This window comes from Euprymna scolopes, chromosome 1, assembly GCF_053919585.1.
Source record: "Euprymna scolopes isolate OS-2025 chromosome 1, ASM5391958v1, whole genome shotgun sequence".
In the NCBI taxonomy this organism is placed as follows: Eukaryota; Metazoa; Mollusca; class Cephalopoda; order Sepiida; family Sepiolidae; genus Euprymna; species Euprymna scolopes.
Genome location: NC_136482.1, coordinates 132508433 through 132521473, shown reverse-complemented (window position 1 = coordinate 132521473; position 13041 = coordinate 132508433). Strand labels below are relative to the sequence as shown.

General features: G+C 30.0%; 1 protein-coding gene across 1 annotated transcript in view; it reads left to right on the top strand.

Annotated features, from left to right (window-relative positions):
• LOC145269232 (pre-mRNA-processing-splicing factor 8) overlaps positions 1–13041 on the top strand; it is a 110163-nt gene that overhangs the window by 1333 nt on the left and 95789 nt on the right. The window contains exon 2 of the mRNA XM_080124886.1: positions 10750–11003. Within this exon, the coding sequence (XP_079981012.1) occupies positions 10781–11003 (223 nt within the window). The 5' untranslated portion in view covers positions 10750–10780. The remainder of the gene's footprint in view (positions 1–10749; positions 11004–13041) is intronic.

Genomic DNA, 13041 nt, shown 5'->3' with positions numbered 1-13041 from the left:
TAAAAGAAGGGCAAAATAAACTAGTAATAATTTAAAAAAACTTTTTTCATCGTACGAAAATAATTAAATTGCGAGACGAAAATCGTGTTTACATAATTGCCTTAAAATAACATTTCCATGTAGTAAGCATTCCGAACGTGAAAACATACCTGTATTTAATAAATCTAGCAAAAGTCAACTAATGGTCAGATTTTCATGAAATTTTCGATACTTATCCATTTTAGAATGAAATTACATATAAAATGCAGTTTCTGTAAAATATATGGGGGGGGGTATTTTTTTTTTTTTTTTTAGTGCACCCTGCACTGCAGGGTGCACTAAAAAAAAAAAAAAAATAAATAGGGGGTGCAGGACTGAGTCAGGACTGCAGGGTCCCTGCAGTCCTGACTCAGTCCTGCACCCCCTATTTATTTTTTCGAAAGTTGAACAAAATATATTTAAATTGATCGAAATTTCTATTTATTATGAAACGTAAAAAGTTCAAATAAGTAAAAAATATTTATTTTATAAAAGTTTAAATAAACGTATTGAACAAAAATTTACCTTGAAGTTGCAATAAAAAAATGATATAAATTTAATAGTTTTTTTTAATAGCGTTTTTTTCTAATCAGTATATGCCATAATCAGTTGAATTGTAAAGTAAAAGAAACTTCTTAAAAATTAATTTTTAAAACGATTAAAATTTCATTATTTCAAAATGTTTCATTACAACATAGATTTTTAATTAATGATATTTAAATTATTTTTAAGTATTAAGTTATAATATAAGCATGCTTCCTGCCAGCTATTATATCGCCAGATTAAAACCGATTTGCACAAAAAATAAACATTTCATAAACCACTATGATACCTAGTTTGTCTCTTTTACTAAGTAAAAGTATGAAAACTGGGTAATTAACCAAATGAACAGTAGTACATATTTAGTAAAACCGTATTTCATATTTAATATACAAATATTTATAATATTATTAATCATTAAACTGTGTAAATCTTAAAACCTAACAAAATTATAACGAAGATTAATTATTAATTGCAGTTTAAAGAAGATAAACAAAAATTTTAAAAATCATTAAGTCACTTCTGCTTTTCTATACTTTGATGTCACGAGATTATTCTCTCCTTTCTCCACAATTCTTCACAAGTACCTATCGTGCAGTTTATCAAAGACAATAAAAAAACGGGTAATCAGTGTTCAGAAAAATCAAGCTACCGGAAGTGGATACAGAACTGATTCACAGAGTCAAGACACGAAAAACGAAACTATATATTTATTAAACAAAATTATTTTAGTTATAATAGCAATACACATGAAAAAATTTAAATGGCTTGAAATATTTCAATATTGGTATATATATAGAAAGAGCTTGATAAGCTAAGAAAGAATCTTTTTAAATTTTTAAAATTCAATTAAAATCAAGTAAGTTATGACTATTTTTATGCCCTGCGTGTTTGGATATTTCCCCCTCTTTAAGACCATATGCGTTTTGTCACATTTTTTGCACTACTTTTTCAGTAAAAATGCTATATCTTTGTTAAAACACAAGACTAAGCAATGAAATTTGCCATATAAATGTATTTTTGTGCAAGGAATCTGAATATGCTACTGAAAATCTCCAGAAATGAATGGTTTCCAAATAATCTGCAGTAAATTCACATAAATATGCTGCGATTGCTTAAAAATGCCATGTATTCATTAAATGAAAAGAAGTTAGAGAACTCAAAGTTTAGTTGTAATGCATTTTATGTGGCAAAAACTGAAATCGAAATCTAGGATTGGTTAAAAATGAATATATTGCAATATTTCTTTGGTATTATTGTAGATTAATACCTTCTGTTACCCCTCCCCATCTGACCACCTCTCCAAAATATGTGATTCTACCTTTATAGAAAATTGCATGTGAACAACTTGAAAAACTTTAATAAAAGATAAACAAAAATTATTTTAGAATTTAATGTAAAATGATTTCCCATTTTGAATCATTTGAGCGCTTTAGGGCAGTTACCCCCTCCCCCTTTTTTCCTATGATAGATAAATCCTGGGTGTTTTTTTGTTTGCTAAAAGGCGATTATGCATGGTTTTAAGAGGGTCTTTGTGAAATTATGAGGAGGTAGAGAGGTTGGTTAATGATAGGGCTAAGGAAAATTATGTGTGAACATCCTGAAGACTTGATAGAAACAAAACAAAAACAATTTTAGAATTTAGAGTGGGGGTTGGTTTCACATAAATGTAAAATAATTCACCATTTCAAGACGATCCTAGCATTTTAGGACTGTTGACCAATTTATTTTTTTTTGGGGGGGGGGGAGATTAATCATGTGCACTTTTCTTCAAATGTTTTTATGCTTTTTTTTTTTAACGTTTATATGAGCTCACAGGGAAAGTTTGTTTAGTGGGGAGCTCTGCCACTTGTACTTAGCATTATTGTTAAGGCTAAAGGTTTTAAGAGAAGGCTTGCCACTCGTACCTAGGATTAAACATAGAATTAAGCGTTTTTTTTTTGTTTTTTTTTTAGGAGGGTGTTTGATACCCATTGTGAAACTTTACAAGAATTATGACAAACAGACAAAAGTAAATGTTATTTAAAAAAGTAACATACCTCTAACAGAAAACATGATGCTTGGAAAAATATCAAGTATTTAAATTCTATTTAAATATAAAAAAAAGACACAAGTTTTTGCTAAAGCTGACAAATTATTAAAAAATTTCAATTAATGTTATTTTGATTTTTAATTACATTTCATGTCCTTTCCTACCGTTGTTATTTTTTAACTGAGCACTTCCTACAAATATTTAAATATTGATTATTTAAAAAAAATTTTTTTTTTAATAATCGGGTAGATTAGTTTCCATTCGATGATAATTCACTGAAAACATTTTTTAAGGGACAAAAATTAGAAGTGTGTTACCGTTCATAATCAATCGTACACGTGAACCAAAACATCATATTTCATATTTTCGCTTGTTAAAATATTTTTAAATTTACTACTACCCAATTTTTAAAAATATTTGTATGGTTGATAACAAAATAGCTCTAACATGTAAGAATTTTTTTTATCACCAGATTTTCAATTAAAAAAAAATTGATTTGGAATAAAAATAAACAAAACAAACGTTTGTTTATGCCATGTTATCGCTGCTGATACAGCTACTATCACTAATACTACAGAAGTCTTGATTCAAATTCATAACGATTTTTTCGGATATTATGTTTTTAAATTGCTACGTACCACTAGAGAAAACACTGTTCAATCATCTTTTTAACGAATAAACATAGTAAAAAGATTGTTTTATTTAATAGTGAGTGTCTGAAGAGATTTATTTTTCAAAATTTTCAATACCCACCATTTTGAAATCTTTTTTTAACACAACAAAAAACGAGTGGTCAAATGAATTTCGGACACTCGAAATTATTAAAAATGACATTTCTTTTGGCTAATTTCCAAATTTCATTAAAAAATTCTTCACAGAAACACGGTACAAATGTTTAGAAATCCGGGGAGGTCGTTACAAAATCTTACCGAAAATGCTGTTTTATGATGTTCACATTTTTATCACTTTATTTGCTTAAAACTCTAAAAATATATAATGTATGTTATTATTTACTAATTCATTTGAAAGTATATTCATTTCTGAACAAAATGGTGGTATTTTGAAGACTTAAAGTGCTTTGGTTTTTAAAATATGACTATTTTAGCAGAAACCCCTTGAAATCTGTGATTGTCCAAAGCGTTTTAACGACCATGTGTATTGCTAGTTATAACATTTGTGTTATCATAAAACAAAAAAAATTACTTTTAAATAGGCACGGCCAAAAAGTTGAAAAATAAACAGGTAGTTGTTGTTTTTAAAACAAATTAAAATCCATTATTCTTGAGCAACAAAAATAGTTGCCCCTAGAAAGATAAAAGCCTGAATTTTACCACATGAAAAACAGAATAATATAAAACCTTTTCTACTATTTTTAATAGAATTAAAAATTTTCCACAACCACACCATTCACCACCATTTTTGTCTCCATCACTAAAACATTAAAATATTTTTGAAAATGGTTTTGGAACCAAATATTTTTTTTTTTTACACCTAAATAAGATTTATGATGACTTGCTATTAGAATATGCAAAAATATTATAAGTACCTGAATTTCAAATAATTTCAACTTTTTATATCACTCTATAGATTTTCGTAGCGAAATAAAAAAAAAAAAAAAAATTTTAATGATAGTTTAAAATAAAGTATGGAGACCTGGAGGGGACTAATTAAATAAACTATATTTAGCCATGTATTTTTAGCGTTTGATTTGACTGATTAAGTGAAGGGTTTAATTCATTTTTTTATGAGCGATATATATATATATTTGTTGCCTACATAACCCCCGTAGTTAAGCAATGATGATGCTGCCCAGTACCAGATGGGTGACCATTTTGGGAATGCTAGGCGTCATATGTGTTGAAAACAACTCCTAGTATCACGGTTGACTCACCATAGGTGAATAAACAAGAAATTGCTTTAAAAAATTATTGTATTTTTAGCAAAATGCGCAATTATTTAAAGAAAAACTCTGTCAAAAAATGTCATGTGACGTTTTCATAAAGAAATATAAGGGCTTTTTTACAATAAAAATCGAACATATTTTTGACGCATGTGTGCCAAAAATATGCATGTACAATAGGTACCTCCAAATCGAGACATAGATTTAACCTCCCCATATGTAAGACAATGTAACTAATTTAATATCATAACTTTTGTACCATTTAAAAGATTAAAATAAACTGGTAATATTTTTAAAAATTTTTTATAGCGCATGAAAATGCAAGACCAAAATCGTGTTTACGTTATCCACGCCTTAAAACAACATTCCTATGTAGTGATCATTTTGAAGGTGTAAACACCACCCGTGTTTAAAAATTCTAGCAAAAATCAACTAATGGTCAGATTTTCATGAAATTTTCGATACATGTTTCATTTATGATTAACTTATGTTTTAAAAGTAGTTTTTGTTAAATATGTGAGGGGGGGGGAAATATTTTTTTTTAAAGTGTTCTAACCCCCTCATATTTCATTTTATGAAAATAAAAAAAATAAATTCGGGTCCATAAAAATTGCAACATTTTATAGAGTTGGGGAGCTTAAATAATTAAAAAATATTTATATATATAAACAACCATTACTTATTTCACTTTGTATATAAAAAATGGACATAAAATCAATATTATGTTTTTAAAAACATTGTTTTTATTTTTTTTATCAATAATATATATCATAATTAGTTAAATTACAGCAAAACAACAATTTAAAAAAATAATTAATTTTTAAAAGATTTAAATAGAATAAAATTCTATTTCACGATATGAAGTTTTAAACATAGATTTTTTCATAAAGGTTTTCCAACTTAGAAAGAATATTTTCATACAATATAAACAATGAGTTGGCAATTATAAAATTGCAAATTCAACTACAACTTGAAATTATTTTAATTGTTAAAAATGTCTATTTCTAGAGGGATGATCGACTTGATTTTAGCACCTATTTTCAAAGAAAAAAATGTATGGAGGTCTCTAATTGATAAAATTAACATAAACAATAGCAAAAATATGCTGCTTTCCTGATTCAATTAAAACGACTTGTGGCATCTGTAAAAAGTATGCACAACTATAAGATAGGCACAAATGATGATGTAGCTGATAGTGCGTAAAATGTTGGTGATTTTACACAACAATTTGGACATCCTTAACGTACAAAAAAAAAGCCACCACTGATAACATAAAGAATTACATTGCTTAATATCCAGAAAGCTACTTGTTTGCAGAAAAAGCTAAATGCAATATTTGTTTTTCATATCTGCATATCTGAAAACCTATAAAAGTCGTCATTTTAAAGGTGATTGTTAAGGTGTAAAGTAAGTAAAAAAAATTAGTTTTAGCATTACTGGGGTACTTCCCTTGGTATGTCACGTGTTCAAAAAGAAATATGACGTGGGCTTTTTTACGATAAAGATCGAAAACTTGTGTTTTTAAAATAATGTGGTAATATTTAAGTACTTCTGACATGCCATTCGATTTTTTTTTTCGTTTTCTGAATTTCACTATTATAGTGTAGCTGCACTGAAAAATATTAGTGTAAACAGAAAATTATGGAAAATGAGTGACTAGAATTTGAGGGTTTGTTTTACAATAGACACAAGTACGATAAAGTGGCCAAAAAATATATATATAACAAATATAATCAAAGTCAAGATAAGTTACTCTTTTACCTAGCAATATAAGTTTTTGTATTTTTACTTAACTTTTAAAATGTTTATTCACATCGAAAAACAAGTGTCCCGCGCGACATGAAAACAAAACTAAATGGTCATGATGTGGCTTATATCTTTGAAGTCTCGATAATAGCTCCAAACTGGAAATAAAAAAAAATACTGGTAGAAACCCACCCAATAAATGTCACAGTAACATTTATTGGTAAGTTTTTACCAGTATTTTCTGTTATTGTTTGTACAAAGAAAGGAGATAAATCATGAAACAATGGAGATTTTTTTTTATTAAATTGTTAGGTGAAAAAACAGAATAGTTACAAACACTCTCCCCATGTTATGAATGGCTCTATACATAACATTATTTCAGCACGGTACAATAAGTTCATACGTACTAATTTAGTTAAACAGCAAAAACAGTACTTTAATTGAATTAAATGTTGAATAATTTCTAGTTCTTTTTTGTAAATTTATATCAAAAATGTATTTTTTTAATAAAAACTAATTAAATAACAAACAATGAGCAAAAATTGAAAGTAATCTAAAATATGCTTTCTAAAATAAGCAATCTGAGTTATGTCCCCTGTTTCTGCAATTGTATTTAAAAAAATCGATTTATTGTCTTTCTTTGTACAAGCACCTTTTTATTTTTGAGCCAAAAAGAAAACGTACAACAAAAAATCATGTAAAGTCAAGAAGTTTTATTTATTTGTATGAAAATTGTTCCAGACAAGGTGTAAAACTGCTTAATGTAAAGAGCTAACAAGAAAGAAAGATGATTATAGTAAAGACAGGAGATAGCTATTAAGCTTGATCTTGAGAAGACCAAGATTAAAAGTAGTGGGGAAAATAGTCAGCAGGAAGAGAATTCCACAAGCTTGCGGTTCTTGGAAAGAAGTTTTTGAAATAGGAAGCTGTATTACAATGACATATCAAAACAGCAAATTGATTAAAGACCAACGAATCAAACGAGCCAGAACAAAAGGAGCAGGGAATAGATCAGACAATTTTGAAAAACACATACCAGAATAGTATTCATAGAAAAGACTGAGACTAACAAATCATGTCTGTGAGAGAGAAGTTGTAGAGAAGATAGTGCCAATTAAATTACAGATATATTTCTGTACCTTAAAAACTCTCAAATGGGACAGAGATTCACCAACCCAAATATGACAATACTCTTTACATGGTCTGATAGTACGAGGTGCCTTTAATGTTTCCAGACTTTTTTTTGTACAGGCATTTAAAACTATCATAGACTCTTGAAAATTCAGTATGTTATTGCCATACATCTTATGACCAAATTATGACTGACCAAATTTTATGATTTCAAGTTAAAATGAACAGCTACAGCATGAATTTGAATACACTACTAAAGCTTGATTATCACAGTTGGTGAATTTAAAAAATGCAATGAAATGATACTTTAAAAGAACAATGCAATAAAATTCTGTTTTAAACTTGGAAAAAATGCCACAGAAACATATGAAATGCTTCAGGCTGCTTTTGGACCATCTTGCATGAATTGAGCTTCAGTTTTTGAGTGGTATAAGAGACTAGCGAGGGGGAGACTAGCGTTGCCTGGGTGTTTGGGGGGGGGGTTAAAAAAAAAGTAAGTATGAGGATCGAACCCGAACCGTTCAGGCAAAGTTGTAAATTAAAGTGTGAAAAAAAACAAAAAAACGTGCGATGCTAACCATTGCCCCACCGCGAGATGCTAACGGAAACACATTTGAATTTATTTAATTAGTTGGATTTAGCAGGTGCCCATTTTAATGAGTTTGACTGCGGGATAGTATTCATTTACTTCTGAACGCTTTTTTTTCCACCCCCAAGATGTTATAGGAAAAAGACTAACCCACATGCGGCGAGCGACAAATATTGAATATTTATCTTCCCGAAATCGACCAAATTAAATAGGCGAGCTTCGTTGTTAAACTGTGAGATATTACCATTTATATGTGATATAAAAAGTTGTGAACCGACCAACCGCTTCTCTGGAAGAAGCCTTTTGTAGACACACAGAAAAAGCGAATACACATACATACATTTCGCTTTTATATTTATAGATTAAAGGAAGGCAGGGAGTCTGTGAAGGATGATGAGGTGTGTGGGATAAGTAAGGAAGTCAGAACACCAGAGTTTATTGGTCAAATAAAGAATTTCATAGATAAGAACCATCGTGTGTCTATAGAGACAATAAGTGCGCAGTTTGATGTCAGTGTGAGAACTGTACACACAATTATTCGTGAGGAACTGAAAATGGGAAAGATTTGTGCAAAGTTTGTTTCAATGGTGCTCAGAGAAAATCAGGCTATTTCATCAAGGTGGGCATCAAGACAGTTTCTCACCCTCTCAATAGTCCAAACCTTGCTCCCTGTGACTTTTGGTTATTTCCTAAGCTCAAGCAAAACCTTAGAGGCTGTCGTTATGAGACGATTGAGATGAAAGAGGCTGTAACAAGTCATTGACACAAGGAACTTCCATGAGCCTTCCAGAAACTGTTGGAACGGTAGAAAAAGTGCACTACAGCCAGAGGAGATTACTTCGAAGGGGGCTACAGTTTCATCAATAAAAGTACCTATATGAAAAATGTCTGGAAACTTATTGAAGGCACCTTGTAGATTTGTAGAGACAGGGAATAACCTCAGGTGTGAGAAAGTGTTAAAAATGATATAGAGAAATATATCTTATCCGTGGCTGAAAGAAAATGTTGTACAACAAAAATCATGTAAAATCATGGAGTAGTTTTATTTTTAACATAGCAAGCCATCTGGAATTGCCTGGTTGTAAAATACGCTCAAATACGAGTAACTTAATCATATATTGCACTTTTGATAAATTTTTATTTGAAAATGATATATCTATAATAGGTTGAAAAGAAAGTTCTTGGAGAACGTTTAATTTTGATTTCAAATAATGTATTTTCAAATAAGCTTTCGTTAGAATACTTTTACTTTATATATCATTTTAAAGAGCATTTTTATGCTCTATCTAATCGTTTAAATTACAATTGTTTTAAAGCAATGTCTTTTCAGAACAATGCATGCAAGATGGAAAAGTAAATTTGCCAATTTTCTTATTTAAATTCAAGCTAGGCCGGAAAGCTGCTAAAACAGCTTGCGATATCAACAAAGTGTGTGGTCCAGGAACCCTTAGTCGAAACCAATCCACACATAACTGTTTGAGAACTTGCTTCTGAATTAGACGTAACTTTACAACCTCTTGAGTGAGATTAGAAAGACAAAGCACTTGATAAATGGGTGCCTCATGAATTGAACGACAACCAAAAGAAATGACGTTATGAAGTTTCATCTTCTCTTTTATGCAACAAGAACCCATTTCTCGACTGGGTTTTGACTTGCAATGAAAAGTGGGTTCTTTATGACAACCGGCGACACTCAGCTCAGTGGTTAGACGCTGACGAAGCTCCACGACACTTCCCAAAGCCACAATTGCACACAAAAAAGGGGTTATACTGACTGTTTAGTGGTCTGCAACCTGTCTCATCCATTAGTTTTTTGAATGTAGGCAAAACCATTACGTCAGTGAAGTACTGTCAACAAATTGATGAAATGCATCAGAAACTTCGACAACAACAGCCAGCATTAGTCAATTCTCCTCCACAATGCCCGACTATATGTTTCTAAACTGATCCTGCAGAAGTTGAATGAATTGGGCTACGAAACTCTGCTTCATCCGCCATACTCTCCAGGCCTCTCACCTACTGACTACCACTTGTTCAAGCATCTCAACAACTTTCTGTGTGAGAAATGCTTCAAAAGCCTAAGCAATATCAAAAATACTTTCAAAGTCTGGAATCTGCATGGAATTTTGAGCATAACTCTTTAATCTACGGGAGTTGCATGCTCTCATTCTGTCAGCCATGATCAAGCTGAATTCCTAAGTAATTAGCAGTTGTATTCTGAATATTGCCAGCACAGTGAGGGATTGAACATTTAACCTCCAAAAGAGTCACTTTCTACTGAATTTTAACAAATATTATAAATCCATAACGGATAACTGTTGAATGCTATTGTTAGAATGTCTTCATAAGTGTGGAGCTGATAAGTTATTTGAATTTGAGCATAAATGTTATGTATGAGTTATCTATGTATTCAGTGTAAGAATTCTGTGTTTTGTTTTAATCTGCTGTTTATGCTGTTTATTTATCACTAAATTCTCTAAGTATTGCCTTCTTAATTTTAAAGTTGCCAACATTTCTTTTTCAGTTGTTTCACTACTTACAGTTATGTCTTCATTTAAATAGGTGTTTTCTAAAAAAAAGAAAAAAGAGATGCCTGTACATTGAAGTGTTCTTGAATACGGAATTGTCTGACTGCTATCAATATAAAAGGTTTTGCACTTGTTACATAGTATACTGGTATATATTCATGGTTTGAATAGGTCAGTTAGTTTGCAGATTCTGTTTATTTTTTCAGATTTGATATCCATTAAAATAAAAATTCTTTAATTTTATATATTTGCTATTGTTTTTCAGTCAGAAGTAACGTGTTACTGCTTCTGAAGTGATGGCGTTCCCCTATATGTTCACACCCACTGGGCAACCAGTATTAATTACTGGTCAGCCAGTATTAATTACTGGGCAACAGCCGATGCCCATGCAACTAGCTCCTCAACTCCAACCCCAACCACCACCACCACCACAGTTACCACCAATGCCTCAACCGATACCACAACCTATGCCGCCGAAACCTCCAGATTATATGTCTGAAGAAAGATTACAGGAAAAGGGTAAGTTATTTTCATTTGAGATTTGATGTGTAAATCTACTTGGACGTTTATTAAATCCGTGTATTTCAATTCAGAAAAAATAATTGTCTTTGGAATCTATTAATAATATATAGCCACAACATTTAGATCCATTCAATATTAATTGAAAAACTAAAACTAAAAACAGTTAACTTATGTTTCTGCATAAATAAAACTTCACTTTCTTAAAAAAAAAAAATAAGTTCACAATTAATAAAAAAAAACTGATAAAAATGCAAATGTGTTTAATTTACAGGATTTTAATGATAAAATTTAAGATATTCAATTGATTTTATTTTTACATTTTACTAATAGGTCATTTATCACAGCTTGGTGGCTACTTGAGGATACTGAATGGATTTATTTCTGCAATGAATTCTTTTTCCAAAAATGTAGAATTAATTTTCTTGTATCAAATTATGAAAAAAGAATTTTTTTCTTACAATTTCAATGTTTATTTCAATGTGTAAACTGGAAACTAATAAAGATTACTTTTGCTTTTTAAGTCCCCAATAAACGTTTATTAAAAATAAAAGCCCTTCTTTCATTACTTCATTTTCTTGTGTGTTTATCCTCCAAAACGTGGTCCGCACTAGGTTGCTGTCTTCATCATGCTTTGCCAGCATCAAGTCCGTCTGTTTTGAAATGTTGGTGTAGGGTATCCAACTAATGATGGGGTGATTCCAATATTTTTCCCAATTCCAGAACAATTACCAATTCCGATTCTTTATAAATCTCTAAATATTTAACAATATCTTTGTTATTCATTTCCGATTACTGTAAAAACACATGTTAAATGTGCAGTTATTTTTTTTTTTCAAGCATAAAAATACACTTGTGGGGTGATCTATAGATTTTAGTTTTAATTTGATTTAAAATCAATAAATATTTATTATTTCATCATTACTACTAGCAATGGAAGATTTTGCTTTAAACAAAATCAAAAAAAAAAAAGAAAAAAAAAGACAATCAAAAAATCGTTTTTGCGTTGGAAAATGAGCACAAATTTTTCTAATTCTCCTAAAAGTTCTGATTTTTCTGATTCTTGGTTCCGATTAATCGTCCCAACACTATATCCAACTACCTTGACTTTTTCCCATGTGCCTTCATTTTGAGTTCTAATTTTGTCATGATGCCATATACCAAACATTTAATTAAATTGGGATTATTAGGGGTTTTTTTTTTCTGATTAAAAAAAAAAAAAAAAAAAAATTTCTTGAAACTTCTATTTTAGCAGGAAAATGATATTTGACATACCTAATATATTCCAAAAATTTATAAATATTAGGTTTGTTTATTTAATGATCTTTACAAAAGCTTTCCTTCTGTGGAACATGTTACCACATGAATGTTTCCCTGGAGATTGCAACTTATTTTAAAATCCAAATATCAACAGAAAGAACGGTCCCCACAAGTATTTGACTTTGATAAATGGTGATTGTTTCTTTAGTTTAAAACAAAACCAAAAAACATCTTCATTGGAATTCTCGTACTTTAAATCATTTTATTATGAATGTTTCAATGTAATTTTATTTACAAAAGAGCTATGGATTTCTAATTGTACATGTATTAATAATGTAAAAAAAGAAAAGAAAATGGATTGACTGTAGTCTAGAGTGATCCAAAGTTTCATTGGTTATTACTAGTGTTGGGACGATTCCTAATTTTTATACGATTCCGATTCCAGGAAAATATTGATTAACGATTCCGATACCAAGTCCGATTCCGATTCCTAGGGAATTATTGTTTTGAAATATACCAGGTAGTTTTATACTTATGGTCGGTAGTTCCCAAATATGTTCCCTAACTTTGGAAGAGATATTTTATGTCTACACCGTCGTGTTTTGGTTTAAATAAAATTATTATATAGTAAACTAAATGGAAAAATTAGCAAAATTTATTTTAGAGAAAATTTATTTTACTTAATTGGAATACAGAAAAAAAATCCCAAAGAAAATAGAATTTATCCTTCAGAGAAAAAACAAATAAAATAGAATTTATATAACATAACAAAAACAAG